Source organism: Hypomesus transpacificus, chromosome 13 (genome assembly GCF_021917145.1).
Source record: "Hypomesus transpacificus isolate Combined female chromosome 13, fHypTra1, whole genome shotgun sequence".
Classification (NCBI taxonomy): Eukaryota; Metazoa; Chordata; class Actinopteri; order Osmeriformes; family Osmeridae; genus Hypomesus; species Hypomesus transpacificus.
In genome coordinates this window covers 9,653,979-9,678,392 of record NC_061072.1, presented here as the reverse complement: position 1 = coordinate 9,678,392, position 24,414 = coordinate 9,653,979, and the positions used below count along the sequence as shown (strand labels likewise).

General features: G+C 43.4%; 4 protein-coding genes across 8 annotated transcripts; 3 read left to right on the top strand and 1 right to left on the bottom strand.

Moving 5' to 3' along the window:
* The first annotated feature begins 433 nt into the window (after window positions 1–433).
* Window positions 434–5,792, top strand: slc16a5a (solute carrier family 16 member 5a). Its single transcript, XM_047032521.1, has 5 exons — window positions 434–521; window positions 1,156–1,605; window positions 2,604–2,747; window positions 2,971–3,801; window positions 4,666–5,792. The coding sequence occupies exons 2-5, from the start codon at window positions 1,245–1,247 to the stop codon at window positions 4,929–4,931; spliced, it is 1,602 nt and encodes a 533-aa protein (XP_046888477.1). The 5' UTR covers window positions 434–521; window positions 1,156–1,244; the 3' UTR covers window positions 4,932–5,792.
* A 100-nt stretch (window positions 5,793–5,892) lies between these two features.
* tap2t (transporter associated with antigen processing, subunit type t, teleost specific) lies at window positions 5,893–11,365 on the top strand. Of its 3 annotated transcripts, none has more exons than XM_047032519.1 (12): window positions 5,893–6,186; window positions 6,387–6,924; window positions 7,033–7,150; window positions 7,546–7,676; window positions 7,967–8,172; window positions 8,530–8,727; window positions 8,966–9,094; window positions 9,187–9,375; window positions 9,548–9,721; window positions 9,975–10,134; window positions 10,517–10,653; window positions 10,856–11,365. In XM_047032519.1, the coding sequence occupies exons 2-12, from the start codon at window positions 6,432–6,434 to the stop codon at window positions 11,042–11,044; spliced, it is 2,124 nt and encodes a 707-aa protein (XP_046888475.1). In that variant the 5' UTR covers window positions 5,893–6,186; window positions 6,387–6,431; the 3' UTR covers window positions 11,045–11,365. The 3 variants fall into 3 exon arrangements, with proteins under 3 accessions (XP_046888475.1, XP_046888473.1, XP_046888474.1); XM_047032517.1 differs by having other exon boundaries at window positions 5,893–6,230; XM_047032518.1 differs by having other exon boundaries at window positions 5,893–6,924.
* A 99-nt stretch (window positions 11,366–11,464) lies between these two features.
* On the top strand, window positions 11,465–24,335 carry acsf2 (acyl-CoA synthetase family member 2). The gene is made up of 16 exons (XM_047032520.1): window positions 11,465–11,829; window positions 12,478–12,673; window positions 13,302–13,430; window positions 13,543–13,596; window positions 13,742–13,860; window positions 14,018–14,180; window positions 14,304–14,399; window positions 14,525–14,676; window positions 14,802–14,893; window positions 15,005–15,081; window positions 22,295–22,402; window positions 22,482–22,633; window positions 22,801–22,942; window positions 23,265–23,375; window positions 23,499–23,567; window positions 23,844–24,335. The coding sequence occupies exons 1-16, from the start codon at window positions 11,702–11,704 to the stop codon at window positions 23,892–23,894; spliced, it is 1,839 nt and encodes a 612-aa protein (XP_046888476.1). The 5' UTR covers window positions 11,465–11,701; the 3' UTR covers window positions 23,895–24,335.
* chad (chondroadherin) lies at window positions 15,095–22,079 on the bottom strand. Of its 3 annotated transcripts, none has more exons than XM_047032524.1 (4): window positions 19,391–22,079; window positions 17,130–17,293; window positions 16,865–17,039; window positions 15,095–16,645 (listed from the first exon to the last, which is right to left on the bottom strand). In XM_047032524.1, exons 1-3 carry the CDS (start codon window positions 20,174–20,176, stop codon window positions 16,898–16,900), a joined length of 1,092 nt encoding a protein of 363 aa, XP_046888480.1. In that variant the 5' UTR covers window positions 20,177–22,079; the 3' UTR covers window positions 15,095–16,645; window positions 16,865–16,897. The 3 variants fall into 3 exon arrangements, with proteins under 3 accessions (XP_046888480.1, XP_046888479.1, XP_046888478.1); XM_047032523.1 differs by having other exon boundaries at window positions 15,095–16,792; window positions 16,875–17,039; XM_047032522.1 differs by having other exon boundaries at window positions 15,096–16,645; window positions 16,875–17,039.
* Window positions 24,336–24,414: the final 79 nt, after the last annotated feature.

Sequence of the window (24,414 nt, the reverse complement as noted above, 5' to 3'; positions counted from 1 at the left end):
ATATTTCCAATATGGACAGCTTTATTATTACACAAAGTGCAGTATGTGTCTCATACAGTGCCTATGTATTTCGAATGGATAGCAAATGTGCAGTATCAAACGATACAATTTATATTTCACAATCTAGACAAGAATGTATTAGTTTAATTACTAGCATGAAAAATGTAGCGCCAGGGCTAGACTACAGAACAAACCCCAGGGATTTGCTAGTACTTCCTCCTATGAGATCCTCATGAAATATCCTTATTCTTCCAAGTCTGACTCCGGAAAAAGCTATTCTTGTAGATGTGCTAATTTGCCCTAATTAACAGTTCAAAACATATTTTCCTAATAGGTAAAAGCACGATATTTAGGCTTGCATTGCCTTCGTAAGAATTCAGTGGCTATGACCTTAATGCGTGGACCGCATCAAAACTCGCTGTCTCCTCCCACTGAGAACCCGACAGTCAAGACTTGGGTTCCCAGTTGCTTACGATGTAACACATATGTGAAGGATTAAAACACGAATGGGCATACAAATGGTACGTAAAGGAGAGTTTAAAATTGTGTTGTGAAAAAATGCGGACATTTACGGATATCTCATAGTTTATTGTCATGCGCCTTAGGATATTGGATTTTATTATGATGTTGGGCTGGCGTGGTTTCTTTATAGGCTTCAATATGCGGCGTCAAGCCTAACATATCAGTTTTAATATTACAATAGTAGCCTATCATAAAATAACGCAATATAAATGACTATGCGATCTTTTTTTTAAGGAATGAACATACACTGTAATACTAGGCTTCCATTACTCACGACATAGTAGGTTATCATCAGTGTTTTTGTACATTTATTCACGCAAAATGAGCAAAACATAGTTAACTTCTCAGAGTTCGACGGCGGATATGCTTTAGGCTTCCATTATGATTCGTAGACTAGGCTGCTACAGTCTCACGTGGGATTGTTGAATACAAAGTTTGACGTCGATTTTAGTTTCCAACTGTAGGCAATTTATGCTTGCAGTATATATCAACAAAAGCATGAAACTTTTAGAAGCTGCGCCAATTCCTCCCTACTACTACAAACACTGAATGCCTGCTATAATTTACATAGATTTTAACTGTTGAACTGAAAGACCATTCTAATGTATTTCCTTTCTCTGGTCATGTTTGTAGATTTAAAGATACAGAAAGATGGAGTGTGAAACAACCTGTAGTCCACCCTGGCCAGCCATTCCTGAGGCATTGACCAAAGACCTCAGCCAATGATGAACCAGAGGAATGGAAACAAGGGGGCAGGAGACTGCCTCCAGATGGAGAGCAAAGCCCCCAAACAGCCTGCAGACATGGAGCAGTATCCAGATGGCAGTGTGTGTGACACTGACCAGGGAGAGGAGAGAGGCCATGAACCCAGACCCTCACTACCCATGGATGGGGCGGTGACCGCTCCTGATGGAGGCTGGGGCTGGGTGGTTCTGGCGGCCACCATCATGGTCCTGGCTCTGACCCTGGCCTTTCCCTCATGCATTGGCATCTTCTACATTGATCTACAGAGAGAGTTCCAAGCCACCAATAGCCAGACCTCCTGGGTGCCTTCTATAATGACATCAGTACTTCATGCTGGAGGTAAAGCTTTTCTATAAATTGAAAACTAGACTGTGTATATGTGACAGGCTGTTCAGAAATGTATTCAGATGTCTGTTTTATTTATTTATTTGTTAGTCATTTGATAGGGGGGAAATAACGATGACTTGTCAAAAAAGGGTGCCTTAACCAGTAAAGTACCCCTTAAGAACCTGTCGTATCACCCTTGTACACTTTTACACTGTGAGGAGTGGTTGAAGGACCTGGTCAAGCATGTTGGATTATAGGCTTAGAAAAGTGGGAAGGTGACATTCTTTGGTACTAGTCATGAAGAGTTTGTAGAGCCAATATCTGAAATGTTGGCATTTTCAGACTTGTAGGCAAAACAAACACTGACTAAGTGTGCTAAATAATCAGAGAATCCTACTTTTTATTGAGACTAGTCATTGGCTGTGTCTAATGTTCATCCCGGTGTTCTCTCTTGAGTCATTTCTCCTACAATTTTACTTATAGAAAGTAACAACAATTAAAGAGCAAAGATTATGAGAGGAAATATTATAACATTATACTGCCCTCCCAAGCACAAGGTCAGTAACTAGCCATTTGGTCCAAATTGAGTTTCTGTTGTCTTTGGTGCAATTCATACTTGCTCGGACAACTTTGGTTGAATCTTATGTTTCAGTAGAGAAAATAGTCAACCAAGCTACAATGTGAAGCCATTTTTCTCAGTTCCAATCAAAGAGCAGTTACTTAAGGGCATTATATACCCCACAAATACTGTATGCAATGAACAGTGTGTGTATGAAATATTATTTATACTAGAAAACTGTGTGTGCATGTGAGAGCAAATGTACACATTGTACACACATGTTATTTTGTGTTGGTGCACAAACCCCTACTTTGTTTAAGAGGCCAAGTTGAGATGTTACGCAAGATGTTACGAGGTTTTGTTGGATTAAGGAAAATGCCCTTGCACTTCTAAAGCTTGAGAGTAGTTTAATGCCCCATTGTGTATTTAACTAATAGCTTCAATCCTACAGGTCCTTTCTGCAGCGTGTTGGTGGAGAGATTTGGTTGCCGGGTGACTGTGATGCTGGGCGGAGTCCTGAGTGGGCTGGGAATGGCTGCCAGCTCTTTCACTCACACCATGACAGAGCTCTACATCACAACTGGTGTTATCACAGGTCTGTGGCCTCTCAGTGATTCATCTATGGAGAGTGATTAATCTAATCCGTTACTGAAAAACATTCCCTGAGCACAGCACCACCTAATTTTAACGTTTGTTACCCTATATTATGAGGTGTTTTAATTGGATTGAACCTGCCAAATAAAGAACACCTGCAAGGAAAGATCTTTATGGAATGGAACTCACCCCATCATTACTAACAACAATCTCTGTCATGACAGGTTTGGGGTTCTGCTTCAGTTTCCAGCCTGCGGTAACAATCCTTGGCCACTACTTTGTGCGCCGCCGTGCGTTCGCCAACGCCATGTCATCCACGGGCACTGCCCTGGGCCTGTGCACCCTACCCCTTCTGGGGAACTACCTCCATACTGAACTGGGCTGGCGGGGCAGCTTCTTGGTGCTGGGCGCTGTGCTTCTCAACTGCAGTGTATGCGGTGCCGTGATGAGGCCCGTGGGGCCCCCGCGGCGACGAGGGCAGCCGCTCATAAACCACGCCCCCTCTCAGCCCGAGGAGGAGAGGCTGAAGTGTACCGTGAAGTCACTGTGGACTAGCGGGCTGGGCTCCCTGCGTAAACACATGGCCTTTGACCTCCTGAGTAGCAACCTGCGGTATCGCGTCTACGCCATCGGCATCACCTGGATGATGCTGGGGTTCGTGGTGCCGCTGATTTACCTGGTGCCGTACGCTACGGACAACGGTATGGACCAGAGCAGGGCGGCGCTGCTGCTCTCAGTCCTGGGCATCGTCAACATCGTGGTGCGGCCACCTGTCGGCATCCTCTTTAGCTTGCCCTGGTTCAAAGGGCGCCACATCTATGTATTCTCATTTGCCCTGCTGGTCAACGGGCTGAGCAACAGCATCTGTTGCATCGGCGCTACCTTCCCCGTGCTGCTAGTTTACGTGGTGATATACGGGCTGTCCATGAGCCTAGTGGGGTCGTTGATGTTCACTGTGCTGATGGACAACGTGGAGATGAGCCGCTTCCCCGCGGCTCTCGGCTTGCTCTCCATCATGGAAAGTGTTACCCTGCTTATAGGCCCTCCACTCGCAGGTACTGGGTGTGTTGGTGTGTGTGTTAGTTATAGTTTGTGCTGAAAGTTATAGTAAAGATAGGCTTAGGTTTGGTTTTAGTAATACAACCAAAACGGTGCTCCCTGGTGAGAGATGAGGGGTAATCAGAGGCTGCATTTTAATGTTAACCCAAACATTGAAAACATTCATATGGCTTAAATTTATTATGACTAAAATTAGATAGCTGAGTACTACTATACTATTTATTTACATCTTGCCCTATACTTAAAAAAAAACATGACAGACAATAAGAAGAAAAAGTAATGCTACGATGTTTGGAAACATTGAAACCTCATAGAAAAACAAGTTGAATTGCTTTCAGCAACAAAAGTATTTTCTATAAGAGACTATGGACACCAATCATGTGCACCCAAAGAAAGCCAAGCCCAATTTCCTCTTTAGAATGTGTCCGTGGGTGTGTCTTGGCTAGAATGGAATGTCCCATGTTGAGAGTCAGGGTTCAGACACCAGGGGGTATCAATTACAGGCCTTAGGTAAGAGGGTGGAGGACACTATAATGAGCATGCAGGTTATCTTATCATTCAAGCTTATGTGTTCTGTTCAATTCAATTCAACTTTATTTGGCCATGTATACAATAATAGGAATTTGATTTGGTATTCTCCATGCAGACTATAACATTACAAATAGAACAACAAGACAAAACAGAAAAACAATACAAGGACAGATAGTACAAGTATGAGCAAAAAATAAAAATAAGAGTGGAGGTAGTGCAACAATAGTAATGTTAAATAAAGTTGAGGTTCTCAGGCATACGATTGGTGGTAGATATACGATTGTAGATGAACGATAACCAAGTAATAATAACTTACATTCTTGTTCTAGGAATCCTGATCGACAAAACGGGCAAGTATTTCGTAGTCTTCTTTGCCTGCAGTGCCACAGTTGCCTCATCTGCGCTATTCCTCATGGTGTCCTTTTACTGCCTGGGCAAAAGGGACGCGGTGCCAAGGGGGCAGCTGTCAGCTCAGAACGACCCACCAAAGCTTGCTGTTGACGTCGCCGCAGAGCTCCAGCACAGTAGCGTGCCCACAGAGAGAGACAGAGACAAGGCCTCCGACTCTGAGACACTAGACACTACCAAACTGTAAATGTCTCTGTTCAACAGCCAAAAACATTCACCAAAACACACAGAAGTGTACTTCACACACTTGAATGGGATTGTACTGTATGTCATGTGCAGCTGTTCTGACTCAGATGTTAAAGAATCAAACATTTGGTCACGATTACCCTTACCATGAAGCCATATCGTATAGATTACATTCGTTATTTTTAACTGTTAAGTGAGTGTTAAGGGGGTGATTCATGTTAAATGTATAATATATGAATTGATAAGATCAATGGTAATTTATTGATTTTACAGTATGTACAATACTGTTTGTAATCAAGCTGATATGTTTTGCCTTCTATAAATAAGTACTTTTTAGTACAATATATACAATTTGTGCCTTGTAAAAGTTAAACTGTGACTGAAATCACAACTTAAGTGGGTTGATGACAACTAGTATGCAACACAAAACATTTTCTATATTTATAAGTATTCATAGTGTAGCTATATGATAAATACTGCATGTTCTCTATATATATTTCAAAGAAAGGATAGAATTGTGACCGCATTATTTCCATGTGTGGATAATTTGATCGTAATCAGTGTAAAAACATGACACTACTAAGTAGGTTACTGCGATGACGAATTTCTAGAGAAAATGTAGATACGGATGGCTGCTGAAGTCTGACTGAGGCCAGTTTTGTCCAAGATATTATTCTTCATAATAATGTTACTGATGAAGTTGTAGTGGGTATGATTTTTTTGCAATGGGAGATTTTATATTCTTTCTTTTTTACTGTAGGGCAATGCTACGGCCAAAGTATATATTTTTTCATAAAATTGATTATTTATATACATTGAATATAGGGATTGACGACAGTATAATAAATGTACAATACATGTGTGTACGTCTGAAATTCATGTGCGCTTGGAGGAGGATGTTTACGAAGATGTTTTTCTCTGAAGGCTCATTAATGAATGTTAATGAATTGATGAATTGTTTGGTAATTGTTTCTGTTGGGGAGGGGGGAAAGGAATCCATCGTGCGGCCATCAAGTTGCGATACGTGAATCTAATAAATTTGAATGTCAAACCTTCATGATATTTTCGTCAAAGCTGCCGAAACTCAAAACGTGTGAAGAGTACGAGGCTTTGCCAAATATACATCAAACTACAATCCACCCAAACCACAGATCCTTGAATTCGTGCAAAGTTTATGTTGATCTTGCTCAGATGGAAAGTGAAAGTAAAAGCAAAACGTATTTTTTTAGTAACACTCATTTCAAAACGTAACGAAGGTAGGCCTATAGACAAAGAATCGTATTCACTTTTTGATACGGAGGTAACGTATCTTTATAATCCTGCATGAACCAGATATTTCAATGATGGATTCAGGATTAGGAAAAATGCAACGGGTGGTGTTTAAGATACGTAGTCTAACATTAGCAGAGTTCTGGTCTAGATGCTCATGTATGTAACATGTTTCTGTTTTCTCTAGGATCAACGATTAGGACTAATACCTGTCTACATTTACCTATTAGAAATGGCTTCGGTCAGAACTTGGGGGCTATTGATTATCTATGACCTGACGCTCTGGGTTGTATTCTGGACTTGGTTAATGTTGTCTAAATTTTCCAGCTGTGGAGGACTAGGCGGGTTGTGGGTTTTAGGAGGCTTGAGGTGGATATGTCTTTACTCGCTTACTCTGCTATACACCGATGGAAAGCCCCAACCAGCTTTGTGGAGGTGGGTGACAATGCTGTGCCTTTTGCCTCCTGTGTTTGAGAGTGGACGCAAGTGTGTGATATCAGGATCTACCTCAGACCCACATGGTCCGATTCCTGAACCCAGCATTGCACTGCTGTCACTATTCTCCTCTTCCGTGGCCTGTCTGGCATGGGAGGCGGTCTTTCCTGATGGTGAGACTCGAAAAGAATCAAAGTCCCGGGTGGTGTTAATGAGGGTGGTGAGATACTGCAGACCTGATGCCTTCCACCTGACTGCAGCATTTTCCTTCCTGATCGTTGGAGTAATAAGTGAGTATAGCGTTCATCGTCCCACTGTGTATGATGTGGGTCTAGTCAATCTAACGGTCTGTGCTTGTAACCTGGGGGTTGAGCAAATCAATTAAATTTGTTTTACAGGTGATACATTTATCCCGTATTGCCAAGGCAAAGTGATAGATATGCTGAGAGATCAGCATCAACATCATGACAGCTTTAGTTACGCCATTGGAATCCTAGCGCTGGTCTCACTTGGGAGGTAGGGAATGTCTGTGTTTAATCAACTACAGTAATAACTGTGTTCTGAGACGTCTGTAGTGAGAGATCATTCTGTAGTGAGAGATCATTCTGTAGTGAGAGATCATTCTGTAGTGAGAGATCATTCTGTAGTGAGAGATCATTCTGTAGTGAGAGATCATTCTGTAGTGAGAGATCATTCTGTAGTGAGAGATCATTCTGTAGTGAAAGATCATTCTGTAGTGAGAGATCATTCTGTAGTGAAAGATCATTCTGTAGTGAGAGATCATTCTGTAGTGAGAGATCATTCTGTAGTGAGAGATCATTCTGTAGTGAGAGATCATTCTGTAGTGAGAGATCATTCTGTAGTGAGAGATCATTCTTCATCAGGTGTGTGCTTGTTTGTTCACTCTCCAGCTCACTGTTCTCCGGTTTGCGAGGTGGCATGTTCATGGTTAGCCTGTGCAGACTTAACTTGAGAATGAAACACATATTGTTCCACAACCTGTTGCTACAGGACATACCCTTCTTTGAGGAGAACAAGCCAGGTGAGACGGACACAGAAACACAGTTGACGTCATTTCACTTGTGTGTTTGTATAGATGGGTCAGAGGGTCAGGGAAAGAGTTTTCCCCTTTCAATTCCCAGGTCCCCATTCAATTCCCAGGTCCCCATTCAATTCCCAGGTCCCCATTCAATTCCCAGGTCCCCATTCAATTCCCAGGTCCCCATTCAATTCCCAGGTCCCCATTCAATTCCCAGGTCCCCATTCAATTCCCAGGTCCCCATTCAATTCCCTGGTCAATGACACACATTCTCCTTCTTCGTCCGGTCCTAGGAAGTCTGTCCTCCCGCTTGGCTTCTGACGTGGACAAAATGGGTCGCTCAGTGGCGCTGAACGCCAACGTGCTGGTGCGCAGCATGGTGAAGACAGGGCTCATGCTGGTGTTGATGCTGGGTCTATCCTGGGAGCTCACCCTGCTCACCTGTGTGGAGATGCCCATCCTGGCCTTTCTGCAGAACACGTACAACACCTACGGGCAGGTAAACATACAGAGACGGAGCACCGAAAAAGATTGAATGAACTATAACTGTAGCTGCTTTTCTAACAGCAAAAGCTACACATTATACATACTCGTCTGATAACTACAAACAACAAAAGTAAATCAAAATGTCATTTGTGCAATACAACCCCTCGCGGAAAAATGGTATACCTTAATGTATTAAATGACAGCCTAATACATTTTCACTATCTTTGTATTTTTCTACACAATTGGAAGTGTACTCAACGTGTACTGATTTCACATACATTTGACAACTTGTATATTTGTACTAACAATATATTTTATATAAACAAATAAATAATACATATACTGTAAATATTTTCTCACTTGGGAAAAGGACCTGAAAAGTCAGATTCAGGATTGTCAGGCCCAGACCAAAGAGCTGGCCTCACAGGCCATCAGGGCAGTAAGGACGGTCCGCAGCTTCAGGGCAGAGGAGAAGGAGCTGCAAAGATACAACGAGGCTCTGGACCAGATGTTCATGGTCCAGAAGCGCAAGGGCATCTTCAGTGCGGTTCACCTCCTAACACGAAGGGTAAGCTGACACTCCCATCTAAGTTTAGATAAAAAAAGAGAGCTTAAATGTTATCTGCTGGGAATGTCATTACAATTCAAGTTCTGGGTTACATGGTAAGAAAAGGTTTCCTGCATTTAGGATAGTAAGTAGTTACTATTGATTGTGAGTTAATAATTTCATCAAAATCAGGACTTAAATAATGTACATCACTGTCATTGTCACATGAAAACTCCTTTCTCTCTCACTGTCTTTACAGCTGGTTACTCTGGGAATAAAAGTGGCCATGCTGTGGCAGGGTCGGAGACTGATGTCCTTGGGCCAGCTAAGCATTGGTAGCCTGATCACATTTGTACTCTACCAGAAACCTATGGCAACCAACATGAAGGTAATAGCCTGACCTATTAGCACATACTTATTTGATATGTTTTCTTTTGAATGGCTTTGAGACAATTTGGGATGTTGTCTCCATGTTCACAGGAAATACTGTTTGGCTTTGGCGACATGGTGAACACTCTTGGGGTCACAGCCAAGGTCTTACAGTTTCTGGACAGAAAGCCAAAGCAGAAGGAAGCAGGGGAGTTAGCTCCTGCAAAGCTAGAGGGAAGACTTGATTTCCACAATGTCACCTTGTTCTACCCCTCACGGCCTGACAAACCTGTACTAAAGGTATCCATTCAAATAAAACAACATGACATAACTAACCGATCAATGCGCAAGACATCATGATACCGTTATCATTTTCAATATTTTATTAATGAAATCAACAGCATTAAGAAGGGATATACCTTCTCTGTATCTTCTGCTGGGATCATGTTTGACTTCCTGACTTATTTAATAGTCTGTGACCCTGGAGCTGCGTCCAGGGAAGATGACAGCGCTGGTGGGGCCCTCTGGAGGTGGAAAGACTTCCTGCGTCAGTCTGCTGGAGCGCTTCTACGAGCCACAGGAGGGCCAGGTCCTGCTAGATGGACAGCCCCTACACTGCTACCAGCATCAATACCTGCACGGAAAAGTATGTTAGGCACTGCACAACTCAGCACCTTCATTTACTATGTTAAGAGTTCTACGTCTTTCATTTGTGTGAACTCTGCTCTCAGTGTTTCAACTCATATATTATTTTTTAAACATGTCCACTGTTCCAAGTATGTTGCAGACAACTGATCTCTTTTCCGGCGTTAGAAAGTATTCTATCAGAGACTATTTGAAGTTTCCATATGGTATGGTGCTGTTGTCAAACCACCTGATTCCATCCCTCCCTGACGCAGATGGCCTTGGTGTCCCAGGATCCTGTGCTTTTCTCTGGATCTGTGAGACACAACATAGAGTATGGCCTGCATGGATGCACCCTGGAGAAGGTGATAGAGGCTGCCAAGAAAGCTAACGCCCATGACTTCATATGTGACCTGAAGAATGGTTATGACACAGGTATGGAATGGTTTGTCAAGTCACATTGTTACCATTCTGCAACCAGTCAAGTTCACAATGTACTCAATCATCTCTAGACATTTCGTGGGATACATTCCGTGTAAGGGATTAATTGATTTTCTGAATGTAATTCGTAAAACGTTTCCAATCTGTCTTATTTCTTTCTCTGTTTTAATAGTAAGTGTTAGTATGCTACATTTACATGTAGTCATTTAGCAGAGGCTCTTATTTAGAGTGACTTACAGTAAGTGCAGGGACATTCCCCCGAGGCAAGTAGGGTGAATTGCCTTGCCCAAGGACCCAACATCACACACCTTCTGAGTAATAGCCCCATTCCCTAACCGCTCAGCCATCTGACCCCTAAGCTGTGTGTGTGTCTCAGATGTGGGGGAGTGTGGGGGAAAGCTGTCTTCAGGACAGAAGCAGTGCATTGCCATTGCCAGGGCCCTGGTCAGAGACCCACAGGTCCTCATCTTGGACGAGGCCACCAGCAATCTTGACGTCAACATGCAGCATGCGGTATACAACCAGCTCTACAGCACAACCATATTTCAGTGATGTTTCAACCAATAGAAAACATTTTGTTTTAAATGTTACTTAAACAGTAGGTTCAAACCACAAAGGAAAATATAAAATACTGCACAGTCACTGTTGTGGTCCTTAGTGCCAATGCAGCCACGCTGGAATGTATTCATTTATGTAATTCTCTGGTTCATCACAGATCCAGAGGGTTCTGGTGGGTTCTCAGGGTCAGACGGTGCTGGTGGTGGCCCACCGGCTGCAGACTGTTGAGAAGGCAGACCACATCATCTTTGTTGAGGATGGTCATGTCGTGGAGCAGGGTACCCACCAACAGCTCATGGACAAGAAGGGGCGTTACCACCGGCTCAAAGAGGAACTCTTCACTTAACAGTGGCAGGATTCAGCCATCTGTTCCCAGGCATACAGTTGTCTGGCCTAGGACTACTGTCATCTGTAGAAAGTCCACCACCGTAGGAGCAGGTCTTTGTTATGTTTTAATCTAAGAGGAACAAATGCCCAACCCATTTTTCACCTGTAGGCTATATTTACATTCTTCTTGGCCTGTGCTGGATTTAAACCCTTAACTATTAAAGGAATATGTTTTGTGGGTGCGCTCAACTTTGTCCTCTATAAAACTGAAATGTACAGTATTGTGTAGTACATATGTCTTAGTATTTTTGTTCTAAATAAATAATACAATTGAAGTTAAGGGCGACTTGTGAACTTTTACAGGCAAAAGTTGCGCACGCAGCGCACCCTAGTTGAGAGGTGTCGTTAGTTGGTCATCATGACATGGGTTCAAGGTTCATTTACTTTCCAACTATACACTGGATGAAAATTGATACATGGACAGCGCAGAACTGTCTGTTTATGGTAATCGTTGAGTGGGTGGTATTTCAGATTTCCTACTCCAACCAGTAGTTTCCTTTTAGTTGGCTAGAACTGACTTTGTGACTTCCAATTCAACAATGCATTGTTCACGTTGGTGTTGTCAGTAGTTTTTTTTATGTAGGCTATAGTGGTTTAGCTTTCGAGAGATTGAACAATGCTGTCCCGGATACTTTTGGGTTCACAATCTCTGCGGTCCAATGTATTTTGTTCAACACAAGTGAAGGTTTTCCAGGTTTTTCCAAGACCACGGAAAGTTGTTTGTTTTACAGCGCAGGGTAGTTGGTGAGTAAACAAAAAATAACCAAGACATGCAGAATACAAAAATGAATTATAATGCGTTGACTGATCACATTACTGAATCATCCTGCAAGTGCACACTTTGAAATTACCAAACAAGGTTCTGGTTAAATATTAATGGAATATTTGGTTAAATCCAGTATATAGAAAGTTAACTCGATTAAAAAAGTGATGGGGTCGCTTATGCAATATGCTATTTAGCTTTGGTGTTTTCTGAGATGTTGCAGTATTTTTTAAAATACAAATATCGATATGATATTTGGAGGAATCTCATTTTACAGTGTTGTGTAACCCGTTCTCTGTTGCTTCTTCAAGAGGAGGTTCAACCCAATCTGAAGTTTTTTCGCTAGTTCCCTATTTCTTCAACCCCTCCCCCCAGTCAAACCTTCAGACTATAATTTTCCAGCGCATATCCCAGAATTGTACGCGGCGCGCCACAACCATACATGGCAATACATTGTATTATTTTAGACTATCAAACCAATGCTTTCCCACACTTTCACTTCCACTACTCCTCTGCTATAAGGTTGTTCATACAGTTCGTGACAAGATCCAGTCTCTCAGGCTTTTAAGACATGTGCACCCTGTCTGCACTGTCATCATTTAAGAACCTCTTTCGATTTCTTTTTTTAGCGGAATTCACGTGGACAGCCCACCCACTATTCCGTCTCTGACCACTAGTTATGCTCACGGCACCTCCTCCACCTCCCTGCTCTCCAGCACGGTAGCTGGTGCTCTGCAGGCCACTGTGGAACGCTGTCCGGACAGAGAAGCCGTGGTATTCCTAAAGGGCGGGATCAGGAAGACTTTTTCACAGTTACAGCATGATGTGAGTGGTCTCTATACTTCCTCTGTGGTCAGATCAGGGCTACATCAAATTGGACTACTGTGAGGAACTAGGCCCCACATTATAACTGTAAGAGTTGTGATACCCCATTGGTTCTGTCATATTCTGTGTGGGTTACAAGGTCTGTATATTAACAAAAAAGTCCAGAGAAGATGGGAAAATCCAAGTGTCTGATGTAATATATGGTGATGCAGTGTCTGTTTTTACTGTACTCAATTCATACTAGATGAATGGATTAAACATTTACAACTTAGTGAGATAAAAATGGATCAGTTGTCCTTTCCATTTGCAACCTTTGAGCACCAACAAATACAGTAGCTGTTGGTAGTACTAACTGATTATTTAGGATGTACAAGGTACAAGGTCTTCACCTTGGAGTGCATTGAATGGACTTCTTATAACACAACTCACACTTTTGCAAGTATCAAAATAGAAATGTCCAGCTCTTGGGATAGAAAGACGTTGCATGCATAAATAGTTCCAAAGTCGAAGACTAGCTTCAATAGACCGTGTAGGTAATTGAATAACTTCTTTGACAATGACATGTTGTTGACAAGCTCAGCTATGCTAACGTGACGTCTGTGCTTCGCTCCACCATCGTCATCCTCAGGTCGACCAGGCTGCTGCAGGACTGCTGGCCATGGGACTCAAGAAGGGGGACAGAATGGGCATATGGGGCCCCAACATATATGAGTGGGTGCTATTCCAGTTTGCCACAGCCAAGGCTGGTATCATACTGGTGAGCACCTATTGCACGGCAAAAGAGACTTTTCAGAGACTGAAGCGTGATTTTTTTATATAGAATATATAAAGATTCTTCTTATTCTTTGACTGTTTTTACACCACTACAGGTATCAGTGAATCCAGCGTACCAGGTACAAGAAGTGGAGTTTGCATTAAGAAAGGTGGGTCATGTCAAAAGGTACACATTGAGCTAATCCATTCCACTTCTGATGTTTTGCATAGGCCCCTTTCTGTGATAACATGCATGATCCATAAAGGCAACCATGAAGTTGGTAAGGCAATCCTCTCTATGATTCTGCCTCATAGGTGGGATGCAGTGCGATCCTGTGCCCAACCCAGTTTAAGACTCAAAATTACTGTGAAATGTTGAGAAAGATCTGTCCAGAGATTGACTCTGCCAGCCCTGGAGCCATAAAGAGTGCTAAGTATGACTGCTATGCATGATATGAAGGATTAGTATGTGAAGGTTGTATAACATTGTCAGCCTGCATCCTCCTAACCCCCATTGTCAAATATACTGTAATTTTAGTAATCAATTCACCGCCCCTTTCCCTAATCTTGATACCTGATCCTCCCCTTCAGGCTCCCAGACCTCCGCATTGTGATTGTGACAGACAGCCAACAGCCCGGAATGTTTAGTTTGAACGATGTGATGCAAGCCGGGAGCAGCCAGTATATTCAGCAGCTACAGGATCTTCAGAAGAAACTCTCAAGCGACGATCCAATCAACATTCAGTTTACATCGGTACCGCTCAAAATTCTCTGTTCATCTTGTTTGGCACTGTGCTTAGTCATTTTCGACAACCATTTGTCTCATTGTAAAAACCAAAGACACACGTCACTCTCTCACAATGATGTCTGTTATCAGGGCACAACCGGGTCCCCGAAAGGTGCCACGCTGTCCCACCACAACATCGTCAACAATGCCTACATAATCGGCAGACGCGTGGGCTACGATTGGAGGGTGAGCAAGCCACGTAGGCAGATAGATGTGTGTTCACTGTGTGCAAATAGATATGTGTTACCCTGTGTTTCCTGAACATTCCATGTTTTCGTTCCGTCTCCCTGATCTCTCTGGACCTTCCTCAGCCTGACGTGCGAGTCTGCCTACCAGTGCCCTTGTTTCACTGCTTTGGGTCCGTGGGCGGTGGCATGTGCATGGCCGTGCATGGTGCCACCATCATCTTCCCCTCCCCTGGGTACGACGGGCACGCCAATCTGGTAGCGATGGAGAGCGAAAGGTAGTTCAACCAGTATCGATGCAGTCACTACAAAAGCCTTTAAGCAATTTTATGCTTAGTACAGATGCTTAGTATGTGTTATCACAGTACTATTGTTGATATATATTGTTTTGTGTTCCTTTCAGGTGTACTTTTGTATATGGCACCCCTACCATGTATATTGACATGCTGGGAAACCCTCACTTGGCCAAGTATGACTTGTCTTCGGTGGAGGCAGGTAAGAGACTATTTCACTTCATTTTGATTCAACTTTGGGTACTGTGCAAGACCATTTGGAATCCTGGATTGTGATGAGTAACTAATGTCATGGGTTGATTATGCATTACAGGCATTGTGGCTGGTTCTCCATGCCCCCCTGAAGTTGCAAAGAAGGTCATCTCTACTATGGGCATCAAGCATTTAACAGTAAGTCATTGAAAATGTACATAATGAAGTTGGCAGGAAAAACTGTCCTAAAATTGCCACTGAAACTATGAATATAATTGGCTCATTACTATTGATATCATGAATGTGATTAGTAGAGGGTGAAGAAGAACATCCTCGCAGATCCTTGTTCCAAGCATAAAGACGATCCTTGTTCTCAGGGTATCTCACAGGGTAAGATCCTGGTGCAGACTGCTTGTTTACCCAGGCCCTGGGAGGAGGTACATCTAGGGAGGAAATTCTCTTAGAGTTGCTCGGTCTGTGACCAATTTATGGGAAGTCTGCTAAGATTGTAAACATCCAAACAGTTAAACATTAAACTCACACACCACATTGTATCCAGAAAATCTTGCTGCCCGGGTTCTGTATTTTGGAAAGAAATTTTCCCTCACATTGCAAGACAGAACAAGTCGACTGCTTTTTTTTTGGTTTTGTTTATTGGAGGTGAGAATCACTCCCAAAAGTCGAGTTTAGTATAAGAGCCATCTTTAAATGTAAGAGCATTATGGACGGTCCCAAAGTTTGGGAACTGTTAAATTATAATAGGTAATCCATAGATTTGAAAGTTACTCTTTCATGTGGTTCTTGGTATTCCCCAAAATCAGGAAATCAGAAATATAATAACATTTTTACAATACATTGAGAAACAAATCATTGCTTTATCAAGGGATATTAAAAAAGGCAAAGATCCTAATAAACCATTTTTCAGCTAATCATGATAAAAAAAACTGTGCCATAATGTCCAATCCCCATGTGGTTGTGTTAAGTGTTTCCCACAAGTCCCTTTGGAATACTGGGGCAGGTTAAACACATATCAAAAACTATATTGAAACAGATATATATAACTGGAAAGAAAGTCTCATATTAATGTTGACCTATCAATAATGCTCACATTTGCAAAGTTTCAATGTCTTCAGTCTCAGTCCTCAGCCGCCTGCGATGTGAGGTGTTTATCTTTGGACAGAGTTTGTGAAGTTAAGGTCAGGTCAAGTCAAGGTATGTCTCAGTCACCTTTACAGTCACGTTTCTTTCAAGATGTTTTCACACGGTCTCTCAGAAATCCCATTGGCAATGTGAGACACGACAAGGAGTGAAATGACCCACAATAAATAAAGGGAGCCCTGTGAAAGATTCCATATTAGGTTTGTGTGTGGGTTGGGGGGGGGGGGGGGGTTGTTGTCATGGCAGCATATTGTTGGGTCCTGAGAGTTGAGGGTGTAAAATTGACACAGCAATGAAAGAGGTGTGTTGATTGTCGCAAACTTGACACATTTCTCAGCTGTGGAGAGATAAGAAAATTGTGTGTGTTTTTATTGATAAAATATATTTTGTTGGAATTAATGCCTAATGTTTTTATATACATACATATGTGTGTATATATATCTATATATACAGTATATGTGCTGTTATTTGTGTGTGTGTTTATGCATGCATCGTATTTGGCAAGTGATTAGATGGACCGTCTTGAAATAGCAGTTAGCATTGCTGTCTTTCTCTGCTTGCACCGCAGTGTCCTGTCACCTGGACAGGCATCCCATAGCATCTCCTGCAGAAAGACAAAACCAGCAACCAAATCACAGTTTGCCATATTATGGACACCCTATGACCAGGACGTACTGTAGCAGAAAGGACGAAACAGGACCCCAGGGGGAAGATGGAGAAAACCAGTCGGCAATGGGAAGGATAGAGAGTTCTGTTAAAAGGAAGAGGGAGTGAGGAGAAGCAGCAGAAGTGTCAAAATCAAATTTCGTCTGGATATAATTACGTTTATTTACCCCTCCTAGGTCAGATCTCCTGTTTAATGGCGTGTCCCCTTCTTGTCTCTCTTTGTCTTGACTTTGCAGCTGCTAAAGGCAGAGCTGTCTCGAATTTGCTTGCCTCTTTGGTGAGAAGGAGAGGCACACAGTGCCTCAGGGCGTTGGCGGCTAGAGTCCATCCACCTGTAAAGAAGGAGAATTACAGTAGTCTATAATACAGGAGTATAGGGGAACACATAGTGGCAGTTGATGTGCTACAGGGGCAGTGCTCACCTGCGCAGAGGAGCCAGCTGGCAGGTGCAGCCCCAGGGGTTGTTGGAGATAGTAAGGTTGGTGATGGTGACGAAATCCAGGCTTTTAGGGAGATTCTTGAGCTTGTTGTTGTCCAGGTGCAGAGATTTGATGGCTGTCACTCCGGTGAAAGCACCCTCAGAGAACTAGGGGAAGAGATGCAGAAAGCAGGAGTTTTTCATAGGTTAACTATCATCAAATATCTGCTAACCAATGCAGTTGCGCCTGCGCATTTTTGTTTGATACTGTGCATGCATTGTGCCTCTGTTAAGATTTCCTCAATTTTTTAAATTGGGATTAGATCTAATGCTACTATACATTGATCAGGGGACAGTTTGTGTAACACAGTCCAGGGAATCTCTCCCTTTGCTCCAGAATTACTCTGACATAAAAAGCCTGTGTTCGTACCTGGTCAATTTCATATGCATCTGCGAGGCTGCTAAAAACGCCACGGAGGTGCCAGGTGAACTGATCATCTCTGTGTCGAGTTTTGCCTCTTACTAGAGAAAGACGAGGGGCAAGTCTGGAGGCAGGCATGACTAAGGGGGTGGGCTCTGAGGGCTTCTTATGTAAGTCTAGAAGATATTGGGTTGTTGAAGCTCCTTTTTGGAAATTTCCACTGCGGAGGGATGAGAGTGCAGAAGTGGAGGCTTGTAATTTGCAGCAATGGAAGATGGATGACTTCCAGCGGGGCCAGGTTGTTTTTGCTCTCTCTTCCTTTCGTCTCCCTCTTCAAGCCGCTCCTTTGCCAGCAAGGCTCGCAAAGGGCCCAATTGTCCATTCACTTGGGGCGATGGCCAGCTAAAAATACCTCACTTCATGGGGCTATGGAACACCCTGGCTCCTGTCTCCTAACCCCTCCTGACCTGTTTACAGGACCCTCGGAGCTGAAAATAACACTTGTGTAATAATTAGGTTGGGACATGCTTGGATGTGAGCCAGCAAACAAAAACACACTATAAATACCTACATTCGTATACCCCCCCCCCCCCCCCCCCCCCCCTACTTTATATCTGACTCCCCATCTCCCGCTGCTTCGTCTTGCTCTCACACACTCACAGCCAGAGAGGTTTGTTGTTATTATATCACTGGTCTCCTTCTCAAGCCCAGGTACACTCACATGTTGTTTTAACTTGTTGACTAAACCTTGAGTCTGGAAAGGTCTGTTGTGGAGCGAGGTAGCATAGTCGCTTCACTGTGACTGGACTGAAGCAAAGAGCATGCTTCTCTGATAAATGTTCAGCCACCTCCATATATTGACCTGAACCACAAAGAATGACGATGATTTATAGTCAACGTGTTCTTCCGTTACAGACGGTGCATCAACCCCTGCTATGTTTGATCACCTTACATGCAATTGCACTTTCAGTATATTGGCTATGCAAAATGGTGTTTAGACCTTGACATTCATCAAGCGCTCAAACAGAGATAAAATAATTCAGGCTTAAAGCTCAGGATTGTTTTGTTAACAGATTGGCAGACACAGAGAGACAGAGACAGAGAGACACAGAGAGACAGAGAGAGAGAGAGACATCCTGCTGGGTGACCACATGTGCATCCTGAACCCTGCTGGAGAGCACATGTGACCTGCTTACTTCCCATATGCAACCAATGGTAGATACATTCACCATAAGGGTCTCATTACAGTGAGACAGATGGGGAGCAACAGCAAACCACAGCAAAACAGATGATGGCCTCAGTATTCTGCCTTTCCTAAAGCTACATGGTCAGCCTTCATATGATGAATGATCCAAATCTCCCATAAAGCTTCCTGTTAGGAGAAGTCCTCAGGCTACAGGAACACAACTAGGAGAGCAGGGAAATGACTGTTGGCTCTAGGGGGAGTTGACTAGCCTTGCATTTAAATAAGCTGATGAAATATGGTCAAGATGAGCTAGCCAGAACCAAAATAAACAAACTACCCCCTCCTTTTCATAGGATGGCCAGAAATATTAGGAAAAGTATACAAGTCTAGAGGTTTTATGTGTTCAGTGTGCATTTGATGTAGCGCTGCTCTTAATGAGATGTTTGTGCAGTCAAATGAAAGGTTATTATCCTTAGCTGATGGAAGAAAATAAATATAACACTGGAAAAGCAACACTTACAAACATCGCTCTCACTTTATGTTGACCACATCAGTCTATTGCCCAGTGCCGTCTCATGTAATCACAACCCAGGGGGCTCTTTGCAATCCGAAATGTTCAACCCTCCGATTGAACCATCCGATTTAATCAGAGACTCACCTTCTCCAAGCCCATGTTGTCCAGATGCAACTTCTCCATGTAGCGTCCAAAGCTCTGGAAGGCATTGTCGGGGATGTTGCGGAGGGGGTTCCTAGCCAGGGTGAGCTCTTCCACCACTCGGAGCTTGCTCATGGCTGCAGAGGGGTACGTGGACAGCCTGTTCCCGTCCAGGTGCAGGATGGCCAGGTTCTCCACATCGTCCAGAGAGCCTGGCTGCAGCGAGCTCAGCTCGTTCCCGCTCATATGCAGCCAGCGCAGATCCTTGGCTCCGGTGAAAGTCCCCGGACGCAGGTCACGTAACTTGTTGTCGTTCAGTTGCAGAATGAAGAGGTTTATCATGGGTGAGAAGATGCCCTTGGGCAGGTCACTGATGCGGTTGCCGTCCAGGTAGAGATAGGTGAGCTCACCGAGGTCCTCAAAGGCACCTGGCTTGATGTTGCTGATCTCATTGTTGGACAGGTAGAGGTAGATGAGCTTCTTGAGCCCTTTGAAGGCCTGGCCACCGATCTCTCGGATCTGGCAGTGCTGCAGGTGCAGGGAGATGAGCCCCTTCATGTCATTGAAGGAGCCCATGGGAAGGCTACCCAGGTTGTTCCTCTGGAGGTTCAGCAGACGAGTGGCCTCGGTCACCCGTGGGATCTTCTTCAGCCCTACGTTATCACAGATGACGTGCTGCAGGTCCCCATGGCAGTGGCACTGGCTGGGGCACTGGCTCGGAGCACCCCATACCGCAGAGTGCAGGACCAGGAGACAGGTCCACACCAACAGGAAGTTCACACACCACATACTGACACCTCTGGTCTAGACGACTTCTGTAGCTTGGTCTTCTGTTTCCTGAGAGCCTCTCTGCAAATCCTGGTCAAATGCTCCTTGCAAAAGGTGGCTTGAGAGGAAAAGAAACTTGGAGAAGTTTCGGAGAGGGAAGAGGAGAGGTGTGTTCGAGAGAGGGGGAGAGTGTATGACTGAGAGAAAAGGTGGGCAGTGCAGAGAGATTCACTTTGGGCTTTGAGAGGAGGAAGGCAGTCAACGGAACACAGCACTATTTATAACATTTATTTGAGGGGAAAAAACGGAGGACTCGCCATGGTGTTACGTGGAAAGGTCTGCAAGAGGAAGTCAAGTGTCAGGGTAGAGGTTAACCCTGTGCAAGGAGGACAGGCTGGAATGCCCATCTGTACACTGGCTTCAAACAACATTTATAACACTTAAAAGAACTTTTATGATAAATACTTTTGGGAATTTCATTTTAAGCTTAAATCACTTAATGAATGGAGTCAATGTTGCTTTTTTGAAAACAAACTTGGTCATTTTGTATCCTTAATCAAGTACCAACTCTATCTTGGAGTCTCTTGTTTTGAAATAATAATACATCCAATATTGTAGAAGGTGAATGTGATCCTGGCTTCCAATCATCATTGGAGTTATTTCTGAAAATGCACCTGTGTGTAGACTTCATTCAGGCCCTAAGAGGTTAAGATGGTGATTGTATTTCAGTCTGTGGTTGAAGGCAATGGAGCCACTCCTGTGCGGTTGTTTTATAACGCATAATGGTCCCCAGATGCTTGGCAAGTGGTGAGACTTCTCTTCAAGTCACAACAATTGGACACTACTCTCCTTTTCCTCCAAAAGAGTTCAAATGCATAAGTTCATATCTGCTCACATATTTTCCTTTCTTTTGAAATAAGCAAAGCTTTTACGTAATCGTCTGTGACTACTCTTTTCTTTAGTGGTGGCGAGCTAGCTAGGTGTGGCTGAATTTAGTTTCAGCAGATGGGATTGTCGTAAGTAAGCCACATATTTCACATTCTGTCACATTCAGGAGTGACGTGTGTCTATTGGAGGGTGTCAACTAACCAGGTGTTCGTGAGACCAAAGCGTAATCTGTCGTGTTCAAATAATGCATGTGAAGCAGACTATAGGAGCAAGAGAGAGATGGTGAGAGCGAGAGAGTCTAATTCACCACTGATTGGCTCAGGTCCTTGGACGCCTTGGCCTTAGATGGATGCGTTTATGAGTCTGATAGATACTCTCAGGATAGTCGGAATCTCGAGTTTACTCAACAAATTTAACGTTTTATTGGGAATGTCTTTTTCCTAGTTTTCCTGCGATGTCCCTTTGTGCCAGTCATGACTTTATGACCCTTCTCCACACCTGCACACTGGCCCTGGGAGGGGGAGGGACATGTCTCTTCTAAAAGAGGGGTTCTCATGGCAACAGAGGAGTCTTCTGGTTCTTTGTCCAGCTGCCAAGTGTCCTCCGTTAAACAGCTCCAAGTACATCACAAGGTTTTTCATAAGCCTTGTGAGAGGAGTAACCAAGCCGCTTGAAGTACATTCGCCATCAGCATTTTTTTTTTTGAGAGCTTGTAAAGAGCCCCAATGTTACAGTAAGCCACAGACGTGAACACACTCAGTGGGAAGGCATCGTCCCTCAGGTGTGCCAGTTGTCAGAAGGGCACCACATACCTCACTGAGCTCCCAGGCCCAGGTTTGTTCTCGCACCTGCTGATTCAGATGGGTAGGTTGTGTGAAGACAAGCTAGAGTCCAGCTCTGACATGGAGCGATTTGACAGATATTCTTCTCCATGCGTTGTCAGTGACCTCCAATGAGATTACATCTACATTTACATTGAGTCATTTAGCAGATGCTCTTATCCAGAGCAACTTACAGTAAGTACAGGGACATTCTCCCCGAGGCAAGTAGGGTAAAGTGCCTTGCCCAAAGACACAACATAATTTGGCACGGCCAGAAATAGAACCGGCAACCTTCTGATTACTAGCCCGATTCCCTAACCGCTCAGCCATCTGATCCCATCTGTTTATTTAAACTTTGCAAATGTTTAGGGATGCATTGTTATGATGATAGTCAAGGCTCATACAATGTGTTTTTTTTCTATACTTTTAGATTGGCTATGGAACTACTGAAAATAGCCCAGTAACATTCTGTGGGTTCCCAATAGACAACATGGAAAGGAAGACTGAGACTGTTGGATGCATCACTAGCCACATCGAGGTATTTCTTAAACATTAATTATTGACATTGGAAAGGCACAGCATGGTTCCTCTCAACTGATTGATCTCTGCCTTTGTAGGCCAAAGTAGTAGACCCTACAACTCGACAGATCGTGCCTCTGGGGAACCAAGGAGAGCTGATGATTAGAGGCTATTGTGTCATGCTGGACTACTGGGATGATGTCGTTAAAACGAACGAGTGCATCACCAAGGACCGTTGGTACATGACTGGGTGAGTAGATAATGTGGTACAGTACACAACATCACATCAGACAGTGGCAATGCTTAAAGCTTTCTACGTCTATATCAAATCACCCCCCATGAATTTCCCCTCATTTTATGATGACACTTGCGGTAGTGCACATACTGACATTTTTACTAGTTTTGTCTGTGTCACAGAGACATTGCTAGCCTTGACGGCTACGGCTATTGCCGCATCGAGGGCCGAATCAAAGACATGATCATCCGGGGAGGGGAGAATATCTACCCCGCGGAAGTTGAGCAGTTCCTGCACACCCACCCGAAGGTCCATGAGGCACAGGTACATCTTCAGTCTGTGTGTAGACCTGTGAATGAATGAAAACATATATTGACTCGAGGGGAATTTGTTCTACACCAGGAGCTTAAAAACAGAGATACATTCAACACTGCAGACAGGGCACTACAGTGGACATAATAATTATTAAAAAGCACAGCGAGACAATAAATGCAAGAATAAAGTAATACAAAGATACAACTGAAGGCATCGCAGGAATAACTAAAGAATGTCAGCATGAATGTCCGCATGAAGCATATGTATCTGGGCTCAAATCTGTGGCTACATGGCACACACCTGTTAAGAATTAGGTCAATATCTCTCTCAGGTTGTTGGAGTAAAGGATGAACGTATGGGAGAGGAGTTGTGTGCCTGTATCAAGCTGAAGGAAGGACAGGACTGCAGTGCAGAGGAGATCAAAGCTTACTGCAAGGGCAAAGTAAGACTATTGATTTATTGTCATGTACCTTGTAATGCCACAGGAATATGGAGAGCACGATATCAGCACCATATCATGGTGATTGTATAACAGCAGACCTGTTGTTTGTCTTTCTCTGTTCAGATTTCTCATTTCAAGGTCCCACGCTACGTGACATTTGTAAAGAGCTACCCCCTCACTGTTTCAGGAAAGGTACGTTTTAAGCTACACTTGTTCAAAGATATGCTTAGGCACAAGACGCACATCCTCAGTGTTCCTTAGAGGACAGTTTTGAACTTGAGGTTGACTGAATGTCCCTGGACAGGAGGAAAGTGAACTATTAACCAGTCTGCACACAAACGTACTTCTGCTGAACTGTTGTACACAGTCACAGAAACATAACTGCTGTCTGGTTGATTAGGTAAACCAATCCTGACATTAATCACTCCACATTCTAACCCTGTTTTCTCTTCTGTCTCATTGGCTCAGATTCAGAAAAACAAACTGCGCGAGCTGACGGAAAAGTTACTGGGACTGTAAATGATTGAAAATGGTGGGGCCAAATGTGTGGATTGTAACTGTGATATCCATCTTGTGTTTTTGGTCTACTCTGTAAAACTCCATAACCAGATCAAAGCACAGCCATGAACCATAGATGTTGTGTGACATGCCAAATTTTCCTCTTAATGTTCTGTACAATATTTAGGGGGTTGATATACATATATATGTCAGACCTTGGATGATAGAAATGAGTACAGTTTAAATATGAATGGGCTATGATACAGTGAATGTTGATCAGTACAATGTGCTGTATTTGGGTCTATGTACTCAACCTGTTACAGCAAATCAAACAAGTTTACAACTTCTACTTCAGTACATCTTTTCTAGAATACAATGTAAGCATAAAAAGCCTTTATATTATTGACCATGAAACCTCTCTTCCATTTCCTTTTCATTACCAAAATAAACGCTCTGACACTATAGGCGTGTAGTCATGTCTGTTTTTATCAGGTGGCAAAAGCAGTTCCAGGGTTCCTGCAGGTTTTAGTAAGTCAAATAA